General features: G+C 32.7%; 2 protein-coding genes across 2 annotated transcripts; one reads left to right on the plus strand and one right to left on the minus strand.

Annotated features, from left to right (window-relative positions):
* Positions 1-1,516: 1,516 nt before the first annotated feature.
* On the minus strand, positions 1,517-24,070 carry LOC133328056 (A disintegrin and metalloproteinase with thrombospondin motifs like; the record flags this gene model as incomplete). The annotated part of the gene is made up of 5 exons (XM_061536605.1): positions 23,937-24,070; positions 19,088-19,347; positions 18,547-18,651; positions 3,231-3,373; positions 1,517-1,572 (listed from the first exon to the last, which is right to left on the minus strand). Coding segments are annotated over exons 1-5 (673 nt in total), but the record flags the coding sequence as incomplete, so codon positions are not given.
* Positions 7,222-9,717, plus strand: LOC133328057 (homologous-pairing protein 2 homolog). The gene is made up of 5 exons (XM_061536606.1): positions 7,222-7,229; positions 7,352-7,473; positions 7,538-7,634; positions 7,691-7,912; positions 9,520-9,717. Exons 2-5 carry the CDS (start codon positions 7,352-7,354, stop codon positions 9,715-9,717), a joined length of 639 nt encoding a protein of 212 aa, XP_061392590.1. The 5' UTR covers positions 7,222-7,229.
* Positions 24,071-25,175: the final 1,105 nt, after the last annotated feature.

Genomic DNA, 25,175 nt, shown 5'->3' on the forward strand with positions numbered 1-25,175 from the left:
AATCACTGAAAAGAACGTGCAAACTAGGACAGCACATGATAAACTATTACCGTATGCTGGACAATAAATGCTTGAATTGTAAGGGGAGAATGAAATAGTATTTCCTTGTATCCATATTTCTTAAAAATTCAAAAGTTATTGTCCGTTAGAGGGGCGTCCACCGGATAAAAACCTTTATATAGGTAACAATTTTCTCTTCAATTTCATAAAAAACTAATATGGAAAATATTTTTTAGGTCCTAGTACTATTAAATTAACAAATAGGGGGAAAACCTATTCCCTTTGGCCACAATGGCATATTATATTGCTCATAACTTCTAAAGGATACACGTGCGTCCACCGGAAAAACACCATTAGATAAGTCGGAATTTTCTCTTTAATTTCATAAATAACTAAACGCATACATTAGAGAGGTAGCAAAACTAGGCAAAAGGAACTAAATGAACCAAAAAACAGGACCTAATACAATTCGTTCTGGAACTAGTTCAAAGTAATTCTAATACGATCCATAGATATCTAGGGGCTTGGTTTTCTTGATATGTATTTCAAGTTCATCTTTATCTACTAGACTTCTAATTTGTATAGCATATCTTGTGTGCGAGAAGGTAATCTAAGTCTATTCGATGTCATGACAAAGTCCATGTAGTTCCTCTTCACGGAGAATTTAATTCAATGCGGGTTACAATGGAAATCTTTGCTTTACTTCCGCGTTCGTGTAGATTGATTTTGGTTCGTTGTGAAGAAATGAAAGTTCTGCATCCTTGTATAATCCTAATCCTAAAGTAGATGATAAGAGACTACCAAAAATAAACTAACGATTCTAAATGAACAAATTGATAAATATTTCACGATTTTAAGAGATAATCTTATCATTGACACCACAAATCAATATTTTTATTACCTTATTAATGGTATTGGTCTAAGAAATTAATATAGTAAAAATGGTCTATAGACGTACACAGGGTTATTTCAAGATCGGAGTAGCAGTGGAGCACACATAATTAGACACATATAAAAATAGTATTGACACAAATAAAAATTGAACCAGAATTATAAATCAGAAAACGAAAAAATGCAAGACGAATATTCTTTAAAAATTTTAGGAAGAAGAGAAGAAACGAATTCCTTGGAAATTTGTTAGGGAGAAAAACAGAGAAGAAATCGAAGATTGAGAAATTGAGAAGAAAACTAATATTCTTGAGCAAATTGTTAGGAAGAACAATAAAAATATAAGACGTAGAAGACTCAGAATTTAATTTCACACATAATAAAGAAAAAAAAAACACAAAGAGAACAATTAAAAATAATTCAAGATCAAAGGAAATATTTATTCGAAATATATTTACACAAGACAATTTTTTTAGAGGAAATCATTGACATTTTATTTTACAAGTGAGAGAAGAGAACAGTATTCGACAGAAGAGAGAACTTTTTTTACAACAGAACGTGCTAAATATTTATTCATTGAATTATTTCACATTTTCATATTTTTTCTTTTCAGTTATCTGTATATTACCTGCTGTACCACGATTACAATCACGAGCACCAGCTTCACGTCTGCACATATCAAGTCTAATTTGATTTTGTTATTAAATAATAAAATACGGTAAGTGTTTTTTTATAAAAATATATAGTGTTTAAAAGTAAAATGAAATAAAAAGAAAAAAATCACAATCAAGGAAGGCGAGCGAGGAGCAAAAAGAAACAACGTGTGAAAAAGAAGAGAAGACAATACGAAGATGTAAGTAGCAAAAATATTTCCTGGATATGTGTAGGGGCTTCGTAGTTTTCTTTTATATATTTAAAAATAAGTAGTTAGTAGTAGATTTAATTAAAAATAAACCTTTCCAAAATTAGAAAGTAATTGTAATAATTTCTAAAATTTATCTACACAATTCTGGGTATAATGAATAATAATTTAAATTAGTAATCTTTCATTCATTGAATAGTTTCTGATTAAATAAATCCGAGAAAGGGACTAGGAAAACGTATGTCGTACGTTCTACATTTATGCAAAAATCTACATTCGAATACACCGAATTCAAATTAATACACATTTTTTGCTATGTGAATCTCCCATAGAATAATTTTTGCGATGAAAATCTACCTATAATAGTTGCTAATATATACTGGATCGAAAAGGAACATTTATTCTAATAGATGAAATTAGGAAGTCTGAGGGTATCTTACGATAAGTAATTAAAATAAAAAGTTCTTAAAAAAATCTACTACAAGAAATAGACAGGAGAATGAGGTAAACTACAGATTAACTCAAAGGGTTGATCCAAGAGGCTATAGTAGCAATCGATATTTATAATAACTGTTGCAAGTATAATGCTAATTCCCCTTATACCCGATATCGGTTCCACTGAGCTCTGGTAGCTTTTTGAGATTAATATTATCGATATTCCAGTGTTCCCTTTCGGGAAAGTGACTACTCGTAGGGTTTGCGGTAGCCAGAGATGATTATTATTTAATTTAGAAATATTTTGAAGGATATAAAAATGCCAATTTTAGGTAATTTTTGACTTTTCAATTATACTGACGTAGATATCAAAACATTATACCCAGAATTGTATAAATGCTACGGGCAATTTTCTTTGTTCTCTAAATCCTAATATTAAAAAGCATTTCTATATTAAATGTTTAGTAGGTTTATATAATTCAAAAAATATAAAAGAAACTATTTCCAAACTAATGTTGAGAAAAAATATTACCAAAAGTTTTCAATATCTTCAGTTTTAGGTTAAGTAGCATGTCTCGTTTTTATTGTAGCATAGCTGAAGATATTGAAAAATACCCAAAATCTTGTTTAAAACTATATTTTTTACTAAGGTTAATATGTCATATGTTTCTAAAATGTGCCAAAACAACAACTACAAAAAATAATTCCAAACTAAAAATAATAATAAAGAAATAATTTTGAAATATCTTTACCGGCTGTGCCTTTTGTACAACGACCTCCTTTACGTCTGCGACACATATCATACCTAAGATCGGATTTAGATTTGTTTTTTTTTTGTTTCGGATTGATTTGAAGGGGAAAAGAAAGATATAGAAATTTCAATTTTGACAAGAAAATACAATAGTGTAGACTCATTCAAAATATATATAAAATAAAACAAAGTAGAAAAAATAGAGATTAGAAAAAAATTGAAAATCACAGAATTTATTTAAGGCTCCTCCTATAAAATTTTAATAATAATTTGATTTTTACAAAAAAAACTTACTTGGTTATGGCCACAGCAATGTCGTAAACCGGCAAACGTCTTTCACGGAATAAATATTTACCCATATCTGTTAAGGCTGCTGCCGAATCGATTGCATCACGTCCAACACGATTTCTTTCCAAATATGGTGTGGCATCACGGCCCTATGGGAAGAAAAGAGAATAGGAAAAAAGTTTGGTTAGAAATTGTATTGTATCCAGCATAAGGAAAATATTTAAATGTTATATTTTAATTTTATTGTAACCTTTAAGGCGAAATCATCTTTGGGTTTCCATTGCGATGGGAAATTGCCATTGTGGTTTGGTTTTTCATTTCAAATTTTATGCTAGTCTTTGCCTACTAACTATTTGAACTTTTTTGTTAACTTGTCCAAATCTAGTTTTATTTTACTTTTATTGCTTTGTGGAATTGAATTTCCTTTAAAATGGCACAAGTCATCTTCTTCATAAAAAGAAGATGCTACAGTGTATGCTGCAAACCACCAGGTGCTTATAGCCTCAATGCCATACCTACTGCACCAGCTTCACTTTAATGTAAACCAAAAACGTGATTCATAAAATACAAAACACAACATTTGACATTTGTATTTGCAAAATGGCAAACATTATTATTTTGTTAATGTAAACAGTGTTATAGTTATACCTAGTCTAGTAGTATAGCATGTGTTTAAAATATGGGGATTTGAATGCGGCATCACAGCATTCGAAGACAACTTCCATAGAATATTTAGAGATTGTGCGAAAAAAACTGTTTCTTCTATGTGCCTGCTAATCGGTCTCTGAAAGTGTACTTCACAATAATCCACAGTTAAACTAAGTTAAATTAATTTTCTCCCATTAACTCACAACTCGTACAGAAGAGAATGTAAAACCTTAAAAACTCACAAGCGGAAATATCGAGATATTTGGGATTCAATATACCTGATTTTAAATACACAAATTTTCAGAAAACGTGTATTATTGTATTATTTAAGTTCCTACACATCCTACAAGTGTAAACGATTCGGTTCGGAAGTGTAGAATAAGAATTATATTTTATTTTGGAGTCTCAATAAACTGGTCAATATTTCAAGGCATTTTTTTCTCCAAAATATGAAATATATTGTGTGACCTCTATAACAATAAAGACAAATCTTTGAATGTTGCTAAAGAAACATAATTCAGAAGTAGGCATAGAAGTCCAAATTAATATGGATATCAAAAAATTCTGCCAAATAGTGGTTGAAAGGAATTTAAATTCTAACCTAACCAAAAAATAATTTCAATGATGGCGTTAAACGTGTTTTCAAGTGACCTTGAAAAGACCTAAATCACAGCCCAACTTCTTGTATCAAAATATGTAAAACCCCAAAAGTGTGATCAATAGAAGAGAGATAATTTAGTTAAACAGGTATCTATTCCTTTTATAAAGTGCTCCGAAGATAAGGACTTCGTCTGGTAGGAGACTTTAGAAAATTGATAAATTTTCTATTGTTACATGTGGTAAATCTGAGTTAGATAACGATGCTGATAAATTTGAGCAGAAAGTTTTCTACCGACTGATTTTAAATTAAGAAATATAAATATCTTGCTGTGTGTGTTGGAGAGAGAGTATTTAGTTAAACAGGCATCTATTTTTTGTATACGGTCCACTTAAGATAATGGCATACCCCCTGTATATACCTTTCATCGACTTCAAAAAAGCTTTTGGCACCAAACTTCCGAACTGGGAGTACCCCAGATAATAATTCGAATAATAAGATTGAAGTACGGGTGTGCAGAACTGTTAGTTCTTAGCAACGGTAACATAAGCCAAGAATTTCGTATGAATGCAGGAGTAGGTTAGGTTGAAAAAAGGGGTGGATAATAAAACCACATGTCCAATATGAGAAGGACATACACATAAGCCAATTGAGGTATGTTGTGTGCTCTAGAAATGCGGAGAAAGTTAGAATTAGTGAAAGTTTAGATTTGAAAGTTTAGATTTGATCCCCCTATGAATCTAGGAATTCCGTGTTTTTTGAGAACTCCTTCAGTCTTCTCCATTCACACCCCCTCAGATCAATGCAGGTGTAAAGCAAGGATGCTTCGGTGCCACCTCTACTGCTCAAACTTGTACTGGATGAAATAATGGACGAAGATTGCTGTCCGATAAGAGGCATATCATCGAGTGTCTCACTGCAACTGGAAGACTTCAATTATGCGGATATATGTCTTCTCTCTCTCACAAGATATCCAATATGCAGTCAAAATTAGAAGTCCTGGAGAAACAGGCTCGCAATGCTGGTCTTGAGATTTATACTAAGAAAACAAATATTCTGACCCAACATTATAAGTTATATATAGCTGGGGAACCACGAACCAGAAACACATTCAGAACAAGATTAAAAGTAGGTAATTGGGATGAATCGTAGTCGAACGCAAAAGTCGACTTTTAGGCTTTTCAATTTTTGTCTCCGACCAAAACGTAGATTTTTAAACTTTTCGATTTTTGCCTTTGATTAAAAAGTTGTCTTTTCGATCTTTCCCTTTTGTTAAACCTGTTAAAACCCGATTTGGATTTTTAACTGCCAACTAATGTAAATTCGACTAAAATTTTTTATGAATTGTTGTTAACATATAAAATAATGTTATGGAATATGAATTTTTTGGGCAATTTGCGCTTTGTGTTAATATACCAAGTATTTAAGAAGAAATTTGAAAGTCGATCTTGTGAGCAAACGCTTATTCATAAGTCTTGTTCGACCAACATTAGAATATGGTTGTGTAGTATGGAATCCTTTTTATAAATGTTATTCTGGCAAAATAGAATCTCTACAAGTTCATTTTTTTTTACTTGCTCTCAGAGGTTTAGGATGGAACTCAAATGATTTTCTGGCACCATATGGAAATCGTCTGATGTTAATTGACCTTACCACACAAGAGAAAAGACGTTTAATGATTTGATCTGTTTTAATTATTAAACTCGCGGCCAAATTAAATCTGAGTTTTTACTAGTTGAAATTTAATTTAATGTACCGTTACGTTGTAGCCGAAACTACATATCCCTTAAAGTAACATTTGCAAAATCTAAATTTGAATTAAGTAATCCTCTCCGGTCTTTATGTGAAGAATACGACAAATTATATAATAGTATATCTTTATCTGAACCTCTGTATGTCATAAAAAACTGTATCTTACGTTCTTAGTGTGTAGCAACAGTTGTCAGGCGTATGTCTTGGATTAGTTCTATTTATTTTATTGGTGTGTTACGATTGCTCATTGTCGTAAATCGTTAGTGTTTAACCGGCTGAGGTTTTAACTGTAGCTGAGGTATACGCGCTCCCTATGTTAGGAGGAGGTGGCTCTCTCGGTCGGCAGGGGCTGGAAAGTGCGGCGATCGTAAAAAATACCAACTTAGGGATTTCCTCAAAGTCGACTTTGATTTTTTGTTTTTTTTTTTTACTACAAAAAGTCGATTAACTTATCCCTAGCTTTTGAATGAAATCCCCAAAGATGACGAAATTGACGTCGAAATCTTGGGAAAATTTTCGATTCGTCTATTAAAATCCAATTTTATTTAGTTACCTTTTCTGTATTTTCCGAAACTGCCCAACCGGACTAAGTCAAACTATTTTCCTGTTAATATTCTAAAAAAATCAAATCTTATCCATAATTTATTGCTAACTAGACGCCGCGAAGCAGGCGTTACCACTTGTTGCGGTACACTTTCATTTACATTAATTTCTGATTTGTCAATCTTCTGATTGTAATAGCTCTAGCTTCAAACGTTCTGCAAGACATAAAATTGCATATTTTTTCGTATGTGGTATCTGGTAATTAATATGTATTTAAAGAAAAAAAAAAAACAACAACAACAACTAAAAAAGTATGGCAATAAAAATAACAACTTAGAATGTAATAACATTGATATTAAAACCGTTAATAAATAATGTTAATGTCTTTGGTAATAAAACATCTGCATGAATGGAATAGCACAGCCAGAGCAACTTCAAGATAATGGTTAGTGGTCATGGTACACGTGAGTTTTGTTGAGAAATGTCAGATTACAAGAACGTACATACATACATATATGGGCAATAAACATACAAGTTATACAAATTATTTGTTATTGTCGTTGTTTTTTCTGTTGCAGATTTTAAGATGTCCAAGTCTTCGGTGCTAAAAGTTGTACAAGAATTTATGCTAAAAGCCAATCGACCCTATGCCATTAATGATGTGGTGGATGGTTGTGGCAAGGATTTGGGAAAGGCGGCCATACAAAAGTGAGTATTAGGTTTGATATAATATTTAAATGAGTATGAAATTAATATTTTTCATATGTTTTAGGTCCTTAGATTCCCTGGTGGACAAGGAAATTTTGGCAATGAAAATGTATGGCAAAAATAAAATATATTTCCCCAAGCAGAATACCAACGCAGGAGAGGTAAGTAAATAATTTCGAATTTTTAATTTAAAAAATTAACCAATTTTTAATTTCAGTTAAAAAAGGATGTGTTGATGGCCAAACAAAAATTAAACCAGGCCCGCCAAGTTTTGAAGTCGAAAGAAAATCAGCTAAGTGAAATGCAAATTAAATTGAGATCGTTAAGTAAAATTAAAACTTTGGCCCAACTCGAGGAGGAAAAGGAGAATCTCATGGATGATATTCGAAATATCAATGAAAAGCTACGGCACTATGAGGCCCAGGAAAAAGAGGCCAAGGTAAAGGGGCCTGCAATAAAATTAATAATTGTGTATATCCAAGAACATAGGAAGGGGAGGCTCCATAAATCATATTTGTTCTTGATCAGAATACAAGTCTTTGAAGATCTGTCCCTTGAAATCACTTTAGATCTCACAATATTTAAAAAAGAGGTTTGAAATTTGACGCGTACTAGTACTCCTAGGATGTTTAGTATTGGAAATGTTATATATTGGTCTACGTTTTGGTATAGGCCCATCTAACATTACCAATCGATATTTTTAATATTTTTGGTTCTATTTGGGTAGCAAATCCCTACCAAAAATGATCAACATTGGTCCACTTTGCAAGGTAACTCCCATACGAAGATACCCCTAAATTTTAAGGATTTTGGGAATGTTTTTCAACTAAAATGGCTGTAATGGCGTATTTAAGTTTCTCATTGTTTATCAACTCTCCTTACCAAAAAATTATAAATATTGATCTACTTTTTAGGATAGCCCACATATGAAGGCACCACAAAATTACGGAAATTTCAAAATTTTGGGCATGTTTTTTCAACTAAAGGCTGTAATGACGTATTTTAGTTTCTCATTGTCTATCAAAATCTGCCAACCAAAAATTATCATCATTGGTCCACATTTCATGGTAGTCCCCATATAATGGCCCACCCTAATTTGTTTGTATTTTAGATATGTTACCAAATTGCCTGTAATTTGTTATTTTGGGTTCTCATTGGCTAACAATTCTCCTTACTAAAAAATATCAATGCTGGTCTATTTTTCAGGGTAGAACTCATACCTCTAAATATTCGATCTATGAGGGTTTTAGACACAAATCCTCAAATCTTCCTACCAATATGTTTCAATATTGGTCCTATATTTGAGATAATCCTTATTGGGAATTTTGGGATTTTAGGATCGTTTTCCAACCGAATTGGTTGTATTTTGTTGTTTTGGGTTCCCATTGGGCACAAATTTTCCAAATAAAAATTGTCAATATTGGATCACTTTTGAAAGTACTTCCCGATTTATCGATAACCCAAAATTTCGGAATTATGGGCAAGTTTTCCACAAGAATTGGTAATAATTTAGTATTTTAGGCTCTCTCTATCAGAAATGATCAATACTTGTCTACTTTATCGAAACGAATTGGCTGCAATTTTTCCTTTTCCCATCTTCATATAAAGATCTCGTCCCATTTTCGGTATGCTGATGGGTCCAAATGTAATTTCCAACAAATAAGAAATGTGTAAAAACATATTTCACAGGGAATTTCCAACAGGCCCATTTTTGACAGTATGTTTAGGGTTGCAGCCGATTTTTTAGGTATTCGAACATGGCCGAAATATTCAAAAATTTTTACATATCTGTCATATAGGTCCGATGTTAGGGATTTTGAATGCAAATCTCATTTCGGTGTTGTTCATGTCTCAACACTGATCCCATATACTTCTCATATACCCACTTCTTTTTCATTATTTTGAAGATAGAAAGTTCCAACCTGACTGACTAAATGTAAGTAGGATGTAAGGCCTTTTGGCAGGCAATTTACAATCTGGGTTTCGAGTTTAGATTTTTGGAATATTTCGACCCTGTTTATTCCATTTTTTCATCTTCTTTTCCAGCTTTCTTCTCAAGATGTTAAGAAAATTGAAACAAAATACTCAAATGTATCGACAGCCTATCGGAAACGCAAACGTATTTGTAACGATATGCTGGATGCCATACTGGAGGGTTATCCAAAAACCAAAAAGGCTTTGATATCGGATATTGGTCTTGAAACAGATGAAGAAGTCGGATTCAATGTTGAATTGAAACGCTGACCACTAACTCAGGATTAATAAATAAGGAGAAGAGATGGAGAAATTTCAAAAAGATATGACTTTAACTGGAGAAAATGAATGATTCCATAAAGAACGAACAAATATTTTTGTTGCTCTGGGCTATAGACACATAAATACGATATTTTATAAAAATAAATTGCAGTCCATTATTCTCAAAAGAAGAAAAACTTTGTAGAGCTGTATTTTATGTAACGGATATAAAATACAGCTCTACAAAGTTTTTAGTCTGCTATTAACTGAATTCAACATAACCCTTTATATTTTCCGAATATTTATATCTAACATTTTTGTTTGTAAATCCTGAGAATATTGGTTCCAGAGCAATTAAATTCCCTAATATTTTTGTTAAAGTCTGTAAAGAAATTAATAGCCCCTTTCAATGTTTAAAATTAAAAAAAAAACCTTTCTATGAACTTTGTCCTATGTAGAATATTTAGAAATAGGTTAACCGTTATTTTTTTTCTTGTAACTGATTGAATTCCTTAAGTGTTCTTTTTCACTGTTTTGAATACTTTTTATATTGATTTATGTTCTTGTTAATACAATTTTGTGTAATTTTTTTCTGTTTGTAAAAAATGTGTAGGTGTTATGGAGATATTGTAAAAAGACACCTAATAAATCTGTTGCGTTATTTTTGGAAAGTAAAACAAAAATGTAGTTCTTGTATATTTCCATTGTATGGTTGTCATTTAGAGTTTGGTCAATGTGTTACTGTGTAGGAGAATTAAACAAACAATTGGTATAGAGGAAGTAGAGGAAACCGAATAGAGAAAGGAATGTAAATTTATGGTTGATTGACATTTCAAGAAGTGGAATACATTTCAGAATTTATGGCTGAAATATCTACTTCATATGGTATAGGATTTCATTCCTCTCCAGACGAACATATAAGTACCTGCCCAATAATTTTTAGGCTAACTAAATATACACATATTTATAGGACATTAAAATAAGAGTTAAGAACAGTAAATTTAGGGAGGGTACAACAGATTTAAATATTAAAATTCCAATAATGGTATTTCTTCTAAAACCCCATATAAAACAGAATGTTTTATATGGGGTTTAATTTTAATGAGAATGTTTAATTTTATTTATCTGATATAGTACATAATAATTCCAAAATATCCTGACCTCTTGAAGGTGAGCAAATCTTGTAAAGTTCTTTCAAACATAAAAAACACTCTTTGACTTCTACATTTCTTTGGTTCTAACATTTCTTAGGATTTTAAAATCAGAAATTTCCCCTTCCATATATTTTAGAATTTACGTAAATGATATAGACATGTATGTTGTTGTTATTTCTATTCAATTACGAAGTGCGAAAAAAATCATTAAGCGCAATAATTATCATTCAATTTACTAATTCTTGTAATTGTCATGTGTAGCAATGGTTTGTATGCTTTTGAAGATTGATGGCTTAGGAATTTATCGTGTAAAATTGCATAAAAACTGGTAAACTGGTTGCAAATACCCCCACATACATATCGATATGTATGTATGCATATAGTCAATAACCAAAACATAGATCAAGTTGCTCCATTAACATATTTAATTAATTTCTTTGCATACAAATTGTCATTAAAACGCAACATATACAGAAAATACTTCGTGTGTGTGTGTGTATGTGGCGGGACGGACTCACAACCTGCTGGGAGTTAATTACAGGAAGCCATATTATTATTAGATCAGGGAGACAACAGCTGTCAGCTGTCAATATCCTAGAAATGACATTAATTTCTAATGATTTGCATATAATTCGCAACATGCAATTAATTAAATGAATTCCTAGTCGAAAACATTATGAAATCCAAGATAATACCACCTACCCCGATGAAGGCAAAAAAATAGATATGTGTAACAACTACAAGAGATTATGCATTTGACCCACTAACATTTCAAACTAAAAATTTTAAAATTCGAGCAGTTTTGAAAATAGTTTTTGTTGTTATAGTTTTTTTTCATTCATTCTATTTTTGGCGGAACACTCCTTCCTTCTTCTTGGCACTTAGTTATGACCATTTGAACGAACGACCGGTTTCCTTTCTAAACACTTCACCCATGCCAATATTTGCTTAGGCCAAGGGAAGGGGTCTGGGAGGGTGTTCTTTATTAACACCAAAATCAACCAAGAAGACGCGAATAAAAAACACCACAAGAATTAATTTAGTAAAAAAATTAACCAAACATTCGCATGGATCATTGCCGAAAACATTAAATTGTTGAAAAATTGCCAACTTCCTTAAGGTGTTGCCGGTTATAGAACCGTAACACACACAGAAAAAAAATTGTAAATAAAATGTCCACAGATCTATGATAACAAAATTTAAAATACAATTTAATTAAAAGCGAAATGTGTTTTAGGTTTTCGCACATGATTTATAATCAACACGGTTAGGTGCTTGTTCTTTTTTTTTTGAGCGGTTAATTATTAAAGCTGTCAGCTTGAAACGCACTTTTTAGCATGTGAAGATGGAGATTAGAGAGAGGAAGGTGCTCTATAATAGGTAATATTAGAATTATATTTTTTTTAACGAAGCCACAAGGCGTGGATTTTTAAAAAATATTTTTTATCGAAGCCACAAGGCGTGGATTTTAAAAAAAAATATATTTTTTATCGAAGCCACAAGGCGTGGATTTAACAAAAAATATATTTTTTATCGAAGCCACAAGGCGTGGATTTAACAAAAAATATATTTTTTATCGAAGCCACAAGGCGTGGATTTAAAAAAAATATTCTTTAATCTCATAATCTAACTCAAACATACCACATGTGGTTATAGATAAATTCTATCCTATTTTAAGGAACCTAACCTTCTAGAATTTCGTCCTATCCCATTTTAAGAGAAGCCACAAGGCGTGGATTTTTAAAAAAATATTCTTCAATCTCATAATCTAACCCAAACATACCACATGTGGTTATAGAAAAAAGATTTAAGGGAACCTAACCGTTTAGAATTGTGTCACTGCCGAACGAATTAGTTCAAAGGAAACATTCCCCATAAAGGTCGAATCACTTCAGGGACGAGATTATCAATCTGTATAACTATCTACAAAGCGAAGGCCCTATATAACTGGACTGTATAAAAAATAAATTCCAGCCTAACAATATTCTGTATCAAGGTAGATATACAAGGTAGCCGCATCGGCGAATTTCTACAACAAACATCGGTTGTTGTATTTTGATATGTCAAAAATATTTTGCCAAAACAAACAGATTGACAAGATTTTTTTACACAAATTTTTGTAGAAAATGTTAATAAAAATATTGCCAAAAAAGCTATACGAAATTCGAAGATTTTCATTTAAAATTTTGTTTTTTAATTTTTTGGTTCAACATTACAACAACATTTTTGACATTTATTTGTCCAACAGCTGGGTCGATGCGGCTACCTTATTAAATATACCTTGTTCTGTATCCTTTACACAATAGATTCACAGCAAGATATTTACTAGGGATAGGTAAATCGACTTTCGACTAATCATTGAACTAAAAGGTACTATGCATGGTACAATGAATAGGTAGTCCATTTAGCGCAGCTGATGTCTCGATTAACTATCAAAGTGGGTAATTTCTACTTGAATTCGATGTGCAGTGTTGCCAACCATTTGAAATATCATAAGGATATATATGGTCCAACTTTATAATCTTCTACTACGAAGGTCTTATCGTAAATTAACTGGATCTTTAAAATAGTTCGCTGTTTGTCCAAATGATCTATACTTTACACAAGAGACCCACAACAAGACGTTCACTAGGGAAGCGAAACGAAAAAGTTCGTACCACTTAAGGACCGAGATTGCCCATCTCTATAACTTTCTACAAAACGAAATCGTTTTATTAAATGGATTGTATAATAAAAATAAATCCCGACTCTACAAAATTCTGTACCCTTTACGCAAGAGGCCCATAGCAAAATATTTTTGTAGGGATATGTAAGTCTACTAATCGATTGAACTACAAGGTACTATAAAACTCAATGGATGGTCTAGTTCCATGGCACAAAAAATAGGTAGTACATTTAGCGCAGCTCGATTAACTGTCTCGATTAACTGTCAAAGTGGTTAATTTTACTTCAATTCGATGTGCAAAGTTGCCAACCATGTGAAATATTATAAGGAAAAAGTTGACAGATGGTCGAGACAAAAACAAAAGTTTTTGTTTTGATACATCACCTTATTATTGCATCGTGCCTAGTATCTTTTAAGGAGCTAAGTCCAAACCACTCCACATGGCACAATTAATAGGTAGTCCATTTAGCGCAATTGATGACTCGATTAACTGTCAAAGTGCGTAATTTGTACATGGATTCAATGTAAAGTATTATAAGGAAAAAAAAAATTGACAGATGGTCGAGACAAAAACAAAGGTTTTTCTTTTGATAAATCACCTTAAATTACGTTTACATTTAACCAGATTTCGTTAACCCAGTGGGTTTCAATTGTCAATTACTTTGCATATATGTCCAATGAATCCTCATACAGTAGGTTAATCCGGTAAAAAGTTCTAATGTATTTGCCGTTTTATAGTTGCATCATGCTACTTCAGAACCGAGATTATCCACCTTTAAAACCTTCTACTGTACATATATATAAAAAATAGATCCCTATTTAATAAAATTTTTACTCGATTTTGTTTTCGATAACCCTCTTCTATTTAAAGCTGACATGTAATTAATAACGATACTTTGTTTTAATCTCAAAATATCGTACATTTAATGTTACATAGGCAGTCGGATTTTTTTCCTCTTTCAAACTCATAAATCTTAATCGAAAAATCTCCTGACAAAATATTCTACTGTCAATTAAATTAAAGTTCAATTTACGCAACAGCGAAGTTAACGTTAACGGCAAAACTTTTTAAAACACGAGTTCACGATTCATATGAAATCCATTCGTTGGGTCTATGCAAGACGCATAACATCTAAAAACCCATGTCATGAACTAACTAACTGGGCTTATTATTCACATTACAATTTAAGCCAGCTACTGGGCGAACGTTTTTGATTCCGTACTAAAATCAAAATGTATGATTTAGTATTGGAAGGAAAAGAAAAAAACAGTTATATTTAAAATTTTGTTTGGCTTAGAATTAAAAATTAACCCACGCTGTGCTAGGTGGTTTAGAAGGAAGCAAATGAACAGCCTAATACTGCCAGAAATTTTAAGGTGGTGGTATTAAGCAATTGACAATTCGTGCTGTGTTGAGGTTTTTTCAATATTATTTTGGCAATAAGAAAAACAAAACCGCAACAATTTCAATTCGGCATGTCTGATTGTCGCATTTCATTTGAGTGGCTAGGTGGCTGCCTCGTTGACTTGTTGGTTGCTTGGGTCGAGATATGGTTTCTGGGTAAAATGATATCTAATGCGGAAAAAATTTCGTACATATATATTTCAAAGTAGCAGCATTTGCATTTCAAAGTTTTCGGTTACCAATCGTTGGGTTTTGTTTGTTAGGTGTAGGTACTAGGTAAATATGTTTGTTTGTCATTTCAACAAAGGCGGTAAATATCTGTCCAAAGTTTTATTTTTTCCCCTGCTGTTTCTTTTTTCATTCCCAATTCAAAGACCATTTGGACTTTCGTTTTTTTACAAAAAACCCGACATTTCAAACAATTATTGTAATGTTTGCTGGTTTTTGATTGTCATTCGGTTTTTGGTTTTGTTCCCCTTTTTTTGTGTCTGCAAAGTGACCACCCACACTTGAGAAATAGAGCGACCAGACGACATTCATGGCAATTGACTTAAAACTACACCCACTGCCACCATTTTTACTGAAATTGGCAGACCCAACTCTGTTGGTGTAGAGGTAATAACAGCTAAAACTCAAATATGCATGTGTCTCCTCCATTGCAAGGGTCACAAATATGCCAAATGGGTTTTTATTCTTCCGGCAACTTCCCTTCCCTCATAGCTGCTAAACAAGAAATCCAATAATTTAGACTGAGCGGTAACATAATAGAAGTTTACAAATATTTGAATTTTTTCCTACAATTACAACAGTAAATAATTTGACGGAAGAAATAAGTGAATGGCTATACTACTAATCACCTAAATAACTGCAAAGAATGAAAAAACGAATTCTTGTTTTTTTGCTAATACTTTCATAGATTTGTCAAGTTAGACAAGAGTATTTGACAAATTTGAAAATCAAATTGTTGTTAAATTCTTTTTACGGCATTCGTAATTCGTTTAGGTTTATAGCTTTAACAATATTGCATTTTGATTGAATCCTCATTTATTATTCAAATAAAACTAACAAAGTCGAAGAAATATTTTAATATCCATAAAAAATCCTTTATAGTTGTATAAGTTTGATACGTTCTGACTCAACTTATCGAGCTCAGTCAATCACATCTGCTGATTGATACCACGGGCATCTCCACGGCAATAATATTTCACATGGTTGGCAACATTGCACATCGAATTCAAGTAGAAATTACGCACTTTGACAGTTAGTCGAGAAATCAGCTGTGCTAAATGGACTAATTATTTATTGTGCCATATTTATTAGCCCACTCACCCTTTAACATGTTTTTTTAACTGCTCTGCCCACAAGTGCTTGATTGAGTTCAAATCGTGTGATTGTGCTGTTTCCAAAACATGGGAACAGTTGTATATGAGCCACACGTTCACATTCAAGGCTTTGTGTTTTGGATCGTTGTCTTGATAGAAGGAGAAATAATCGTCAATACCCAAATTTCGAGCTGAATTTCTTAAACTATTTTTAATAATATCCAAATACATTTTTTGATCTATATTTTCCTCTATAATACAAAGAATTCCAGGTGCATAAGCTGACATGCACCCCATACCACAATCGATCCATTTCTCATTTTTTTCGAGACACTCTTCCATAAATTTTATTTCTTCTGAGTAAGTTTCGAATTGTTTCAGGATTGGTAAACTTTTTAAGATAGTGCGAAACTATGGCAGTCATCTTTGATGAAATTAGGTTCGGATTTTTCTTAATTCGCTTGTCCATATCTGAAAATATCCGCATCTTGCCGCAATTGAATTGGATGACTTATTTCGTTTTATTATTTCCATTTAAGATTTATCCAATATCTCACGCCGATTTATCGTCTTCGAAGTGTTTTATAACCAGTTTTCTAACATTCACAGAAGTTTGACCACATTATCAACCCATTTTTATCAAAAAAAACCTTTGTTTTTGTCTCGATTATCTGTCAAATTTTTCCTTATAATGTTTCAAATGGTTGGCAACACTGCACATCGAATTTAAATAGAAATTACCCACTTTGACAGTTAATCGAGACATCAGCTGCGCTAAAAGGACTACCTATTCATTGTGCCATAGATATTATAACAATAAAGTATAAAGTGTTCCCAGATAGAAAAATAACATAAATAAAGAGAGTTTGTAAATGTGATGCCAGATGCCTCACTTTCATTTTGACGCGAAAAAAATATCTATTTCGAATAACTGTAATTTTATTTAGTTAAAAACTGAGCAAAAGCAAGGTTTCTTGACACCACCATCCGTGATACGATCAGGAGTGTCGTAATGCTAACGATATGAAAAACGCAGTGTACATGGTAACCCTGTAGACAGTAGAAACACGTAATGCAAGAGAGAATTATCGGGAGAAAAGAAGAGAGAATAAACGTATTTTCAGAAAAAAGAAGAAAGAACAAGAAAAACTTGAGCGGGAGCAAATCGAAATGTACAGGAATCAGAACGAAGTCCGGAAATTTTACCAATGAGTAAAACACCAAAACGAAGGCTTTGGTGCAGGCACACACTCCTGTAAAGATGAAGAAGGAAACAGACAGCGTGTTGAGGATCTGGAAGGAGCATTTTGAAAAGCTTCTGGTATCAAATAGTGGCGGTGAAGAAGATACCCCAGAACCAATAAGAGAGTGTATACCACCTAGCCAAGATGAGTTCAGAATAGCAATAAATCGCCTGAAGAATAATAAAGCAGCTGGTGATGATGGGTTATCAGCCGAACTATTTAAGACTAGTGGTCAGGATTATGCACCAGCTGATTAGTACAATTTGGGTAGAGGAATGCACGCCCAATGATTGGAACCTCAGAATTGTGTGTTTTGTGCACAAAAAAGGAGACATGTGCCAAAAGGAGATATGTGTCAACTATAGAGGAACAAGTCTCCTTCCCATCGCTTCGACTGAAGCCAATGGGTAATGAGCTTATTGGACCATACCAATACGGCTTCATAACTGGCAAATCCATCCTAAAAAACCCTCGAAAAACACATCGACACATTCCACCTATTCGTCGACTATAAATCCGCATTCGACAGCCCTATGCGTTCAGAGGTGTTTGAAGCCATATCTGTGTTCGGCTTTACTGCAAAATTAATACGACTATACAGGATAAGATTAACTGGCACATGATCAACAGCTAGAGTATGAAAAGACCTATCGGAGCCATTTAATACCAAACGAGGATTCAGACAAGATGACAGTTTGTCGTGTGATCTTTTTAACATCCTACGAGATGCAAAGGTGAACAGAAATGACACTCTGTACACCAAACAAAACATGTTACTCGCATACGCCGATGACATCGATATAATGGGCCGAACACTGCGAGCGGTAACAGCCACCTTTGAATAAATTGATAAGGAGTCTACCAAAGTGGGTATGGTAGCAAATGGCGAGAAGACCAAGCTGATGGTATCAACGAGCAAGACGTCCAGAGACTCGGACCAACTGTGAAACAGAGTTTGTTTTTTAAGTCTTTTGATTTCGTGCCTTAAAGTTTTTTTTTCTAGTCTCAAGATTTATGTTCTTCAGTACTATTTTTGTGAGTTACTTACCCTTGAAATAATAATACCCGCAATGCTGACACGTATTTTTGGTTCTTTCAGCAGACGATATCTCAAATCAACACCATTCCAGAAGGCAATGAAATAACGTTTCACCTAGAAAATAAATTTATGAAAAAAAGAAGAACAAATAAATAAATAACAAATTATCAATAAAACGGCATCTAGAATTTTTTGTTTTATGACTCTCCCATATCATGGAGAACCATAAATTATTAGTTTCTCCAAGATAGGTTCTCCTAAAAATAAAATAATAAAAATATACTTTGAATCGCATGAATTTTAATATTCATAAAATGTTTCCTCAAATGATTTAAGAGATTTAATAGGAAATAAAATTGTTTTGATGTTTTTCGTTAAAGAAGAACACATGTTTTTTGCAAAAAAAAGTAAATAAATAAAAATAATTTAAAAAAAATGTTGTAGGAAATTTAAAGAACACAAGGTTGTGTTCCCTTCTATGAATGGGTGGGACTTAAAAAATGAAATACACCTAATTCTAGCTGAACAATTAATGAATTATATACGATACCTGTAAATTATCACCGCCATGCAGACGATAACCATCGTAGTCAACAATAACTAATACTTCAGGATAGATCATATAGGGTGCATGTCGCTTGGCCCTCTTGTGTGTGGAATGTTCATCAAAGTTGATGCCGTCTTCTGCTTCCAGCTCTTCTTGTTCCTCTTCAATATCGGCTAGGGTATTAAAATGTGCGGAACGTTTTTGTCTCTCCTGCAGTTTTTCCAATTTTTCATGGGTTGCCATATCATCGGGTTCCATATAGGCTGGAAAAGAGAAAATTAAAAAATAAAAGGAAGGTTAGAAAATTTTAGAATAATAAAAGAATAAAAGGATATATAGGAAAAGGATATGCCTGTAGATAAAAAATAAGATAATTTTTAAAAATTTTCAGGGCCACAACTTTTTCAGGTTTTCTGTTTATTTTAGATAAGAAAAATGTCCCAGAGTATGTTGACATTAAAATGTATTTTTATTTTTCATAGAACCTGATATCTGGCTTTTTGTGTATTTTATTTATTCTTTACACAAAAACAAAAGACTTAGGAAACAAACATCAAAACCCATTGCTACGCCACAAACATACAAAAATCGCATTTTAAACACAAATAAATAGGTTCTATGAACCCATTCTAAGGTTACCAAATGTTATCATTACCAAAAATTTTCTTTGAAATGTTACAAAAACCGATACAATACAAAGACCCCATCTTCCTAACCGCCAACCATGGACCTACGTGACTAAACATGTTATTACCTTGTTTTTAAAGTAACAAAAACTCATTACCTTACTCCCTCTCTTTCCCCACCACCTACAGTCAGCTTACGTAACTAAATTGTTTTCTAGATACCATATACACTTCTTATCCGATAAACCTCAAACCGCAACCCGGCCAAAAACCTAATAAAAATTCCACTATTCGCAAATAAAATAACTTCAGCAGACGACGCCCAAAAATATATATTCTCTTAAGATTTAACATAAATTTTCGGTTTAAACGAAATAAAATTTTATGGCAAAAATTTATTTTTAAAAATATAAATAAAACCCCCGAAAGAGACGTCAATATGTCGTATCATGACGACGACGCCTTAACCTTCGCATTGAGCGCCACGGGTCAATCTCCTTTAATGGGAAAAATTGTACTGTTGCTTCGTTTTTGTTTTATTACTTTGTTTTGGAATCTTCTTCATCGTCGTCGTCATATTCGCTAGACAGAAGTGAATTTACCATTTTTGTATTGTGTGTATTTTTATTTTTTGACAGGAAGGCTTGTCTGTTGTTTATTTTTTCTGACTTCATAATTTATAAATTTTATGAACCTCCATTGGCTAAATTGTACAGTTTAATGCCTCGAAATACAAATTTAATTAGGTGCTACCGATGTTCGGTTTTCTGTTCGAAACAAATTAATTACAATAATTGTTTAATAATTTTTTTGTTGGGGGATTACAAGCAAAAATAATGACAAGCACATGGGAAGTAAGGAAGCAGAATGGAGAGAAAAATTGTTAAAGAGCGAGAAGAGAAATTATGTCCTCAGTTGAAGAAGAGCGATTTTATTTCTATAGAAAGGAATCCTGAGTAACAGGCGGGAATTTTTCCTCAGAAACTGAGGAGGGTTATTCCTATATAAAAAATTCCCCAGTCACTGAGGAGAGATTTTCTAAAGAAAAAATTCTCAGCCACTGATGAGTGATTTCTCTGCAGAGATAAATCCTCAGCACGGAGGTAAGTTTATTCTATAAAAAAAAACACCCGCAGAGACTGAGGAGAGATTTCTGTATAAAAAATCCTCAGAAACTGGGGAGTGTTTTTACAACAGAAAAAAAAACTCCTCCGAAACTGATGTGAGCTTTTTCAATAGAAAAAAATCTTCAGTAACTGAGATGAGATTTTTCTATAAAAAAAATCCTCAGTATCTGAGGTGAGTTTTTTCTATAGGAAAAAAATTCTTGAGTTTCCTGAGTCACTGATGTGAGGTTTTGCTGTAGAAAACAAATCTCAGTTATTGAGGAGAGTTTCTTCAATTGAGAACAATTCTCAGTAATGAGGACATTTTCTTCAATAGAAAAAAATTCTCTGTTACTGACGTGAGTTTTTTTCTATGACAAAAAAATCCTCAGTAACTGAGGTAAGTTTTTTCTCTATAGAAAATGGTTTTTTGATACTGAGATTTTTTCTGTAGAAAAAATTATCGGCTACTGATTTATCAGTCTGTACAAAACAAATCAGAGTTAACTGTTAATAACTGAAGGAGGTTTTCGTTTTTTCGGGACTTACGGATTTGCCAGTCTCCCCAGGAAGTTTGTCAGAATCCTACTGAGCGCCTCACCAAATTGTGGATAAGGGATAGGTGAATGGTCATACTACTCTAATAGCCAAGAATCTATGTCAGTTTATGAACCCCTGGGAAAGAGCAATTTCGAACCCCAACCTTCCCAAACAGGAGGTGACTTGAATTCAAATTCCAAGTCGGAAAACAAATGTTTGAGAGCGGAAAGGCTGATAAGATGGTAAAAAACGTGAGCAAGCTCACGACAAAAAGAAGCACATAATCGGGAACTGGGCAGGATGAATCGAAGACAAATTAGTGAGTAGCACACCTAACCCCATAAGGGTTAGGTCTCCGGGAAAGCAGACGAATCCCAAACCAGTTAAGAAAAACCAAACCAGTGTTATTTTTTTTTTTTTTTGGGAAACGTTTCCGAACTGTGTTATTGCTCGAAGAGGAGATCGCAATTGGTCGCCGTGATCTTGTGGTTTAACACCTTGCAACTGCTTCCCTTGGGGCCATGTGAATGATAAGGTTTACCTCAACAGCCCAGTGTCCAGTCAAGGTCCTCAAAATATAATTCTTAAGGGGATCGGGAACAGTTTTTTTGGGTATTGGTTATGTAAAATTTCATGAAGATGATTTGCTTCTGTAAGCGATCTCGTGGTGACCAGTTGGCTGTTATTGTTATACTATCCACCTTAATAAGAAATAAATTCTAGGTCGATTTCGTCATGCCATAGAACTCACAATATCTTCCTTTGGGGGCCACGTAAAAAATAAGGTCTATCCCAAGAGCCCATCGCAGGTTCATAATCTGAAATATAAAATCTGGAACATTTTTCAACAGAATTGGCTGTAATTTCGTATTTTAGGTTATCATTAGATAGCAAATCTTCCTACGAAAAATTGTCAATATTGGTTCACTTTTTACGAAAGCCCTCATATAATGGAACTTCCATTGTAGGGACTGTCATTTAAAATTTTGGATTCCCAAATCTTCTTACAAAAAATTATAATTAATGGCCCAAATTTCGATGTAATCTCCATATAATGGTATTTTCTACTATTCGGAATTTTTAAACATTCAATTGACTGTAATGCGATTTTCATTGGATTTTCATCGAAGCTCCTACCAAAAATTATAATATCGGTCGATATTTGCCCACTTTCTAGGTATTCCGTTGGTCCTAGGCGCATTTTCCAACAGAAGGGTCTATATTTTAGCACTATGAAGTATTTAAACTATTGTGGGTAAATAACTTTTTTGCAGAATACTTTCAATATTTCAATTAAGTCCCCATACATAGGTTATGGGTCCAAGGTTATAATATAATTATCAAAAGTGTCTGTAGAGTGTTTTTTTCATTTTCCCCTGTGTAACCGTGGCATGGCCCCGATATTAAAGCCCCGATCGGTCAATCTTTGTGTATAGCCTCATATAATGCCTCAACTCCTATATAGGTGATATTATGGTACTAGATCACTGACTATATTTTATCTTTACAATTATGGGGGACCTTAGTGAGAAAAATTTTTTCCAGAATATTTTCAATGTAAGTCCATGTTTCCATATAAAGATGATACCTTATTTTCGGTATCCTTAATGCCATAACCCAATTCTCCAACCTGAATGTCTATACATTGGTTTTTCTTTTTCACTTGACACCAATTTTAGGATGGCTATGTCATATAATTATCCATATCGATTTTGGACATTTTTTAATTCCCACCTCATTTCGGAGGGTATAAAAAGTTCAAACGAGGCGAACTTAGCGGAGTTTTTACTTGGCCCATTTCTCATGATTAAGGGAACCCCCCCCCATTCTCGATTTTTTATTTTTAAGATTTTAAATGGGCTGGTAAATGAATACCAATGCTTGTTAAGGTTTGTAACTTGGCACATATGTATTTGAAGATTTAAAAAGGATGAAAAATAATTTACCAAAATTTGTTGTTGTTTTTTGGGTTCAAAGAAAAGTCCATATTTTCGATGGCGGGCATGATAACTCCTCATTGGAACATCGGAATCCGAAAATTCCAATTGTTTTAGAAAGAGGACATGTCATGACAATTAACAAAATGGCGGAACTTTGAAAAAAATTTTATGGAAAATCGCCTATTTTTTACCACATACTAAGTTAAAAAATAAGGAAGATCTTCACCGATTGGCTTTATCCTAGTTCATACGAGAGCTACACACTCCCAGAGAAACGTGTCAAAATTTGAAACCGATTGGATTATTAGTTTTTGAGTTATCGTGCCCGCCATTCGCTTTGAGAAAAACGCGTTTAAAGTTTGAGAAGCCCTTTAGCCGTCACTTGATGCTAAAACAATAAATCGGCTATATCTTTAAGAGTTCTTGAGATTTTCACTTGAAATTTTGTAGAGACATTCTAGAATTAGAGTAGATTCGAATTAAATCAAAAAAATTTTTGACACCGAGAATGGGGGGGGGGCCCCTTAAGGAAATAAATGAATTCTGAAGCCTAATATCCTCTTCTCTTTTCAGTAAATTTGTTGTCCATCGTTTTATTTTCTTCGTGATATTTTTTATTAGTTTCCCCGTTAAAACTTACCAAAATCACTTAAATGTTCCATTTGATCGACACTGCGTTTATATACAACATGATGATGTGATGCTTCCGGTTGTGGATTTAATTCATGAGGCAATGGTTTTATTACCATATCATGGCCAATGCTACCCTCCTGTAAAAATACAGAAATAAAACAGAAGATATGAATTAAAAAATCATGGTAATAAAAATTAACTAAGAATACTTTAGATAAAAAGTTATTAAAACCCGACAAGAGTCACGAAGTTTGTTGACTTCTGGTGACACCAGACAGGAGTGTCAGGTGTGAGATTTTATGGAATAAAAACAAAATAATTTAAAATTGAGGTATGAGAGTTCAAATTGGACCTTCCTAGAAGATGAAAAATTAAAAGGGATTAGGGGCTATTAAAAATGAAATTAATATCAGAATCACTTATAACCCAATGAGGTTTGAACTTCAGTCGAAATTCTATATAAAAAAATTGTCAATTTCTCATTGAAAATAGAAACGTTAGAACGTATCTACCTCTTGGATAGTAAGAAATAATTTAATTGAAATCAAAATCATACATAATTTATAATTTAATCCATGTATAAATTCTCAAAATAATTCTTCTATACTTTTCTTTAAAGTAGTAATTTGTCGCCCCGAACTTAAAGATTAAAAAAACTCCCATTGCATTTTAAATTACAAATAATTAGCTTTGTTAAAGAAAGGTTAATTAATTGATTTCAAATTGTGTATGTGCGTTTTTTTTCTCAAAAATATCTTCACACTTGAAATTTATGATTGGCCACATTGCATGCTACGAACATAATTTTGCAATTCATTATATTTTTTATTAGATTGCATCATTTCATCATGAATTAAATATGACGGAGCATATTTCTCATTTTTTACTTCCACTACATTTCTTCTTTTCAAAATCATGGCTTGTTAGTCTTTTTGAATTTTTTAATATTTAATTTTGGTTTTATTTGAAAGAGGAAGATAATGTTTTGTTTTGAGGCCGTTGATGATGATGGGCATGGGAATGAAACGGAAGCATGATTCCGTAGAAATAAAAATTAATTACATTTAAAAAGCAAAAATCATTTATAATGTGTTATAAATGATTTTTGGTTTGTAATTATTGTTTTTTAATAACAAAAACTTGAAAATTAAATCAAAATTATTTCTGTTTCAAAAAATTTTCGAATTCAAAATAGACTATCTAAAAACTTAAGAAACATACGCGTTATTACATCCCAATATTCAAG

The sequence above is a fragment of the Musca vetustissima genome, unplaced genomic scaffold, assembly GCF_032173495.1.
Source record: "Musca vetustissima isolate MV318-11 ecotype Yass unplaced genomic scaffold, APGP_CSIRO_Mvet_v1 utg25150, whole genome shotgun sequence".
NCBI lineage: Eukaryota > Metazoa > Arthropoda > Insecta > Diptera > Muscidae > Musca > Musca vetustissima.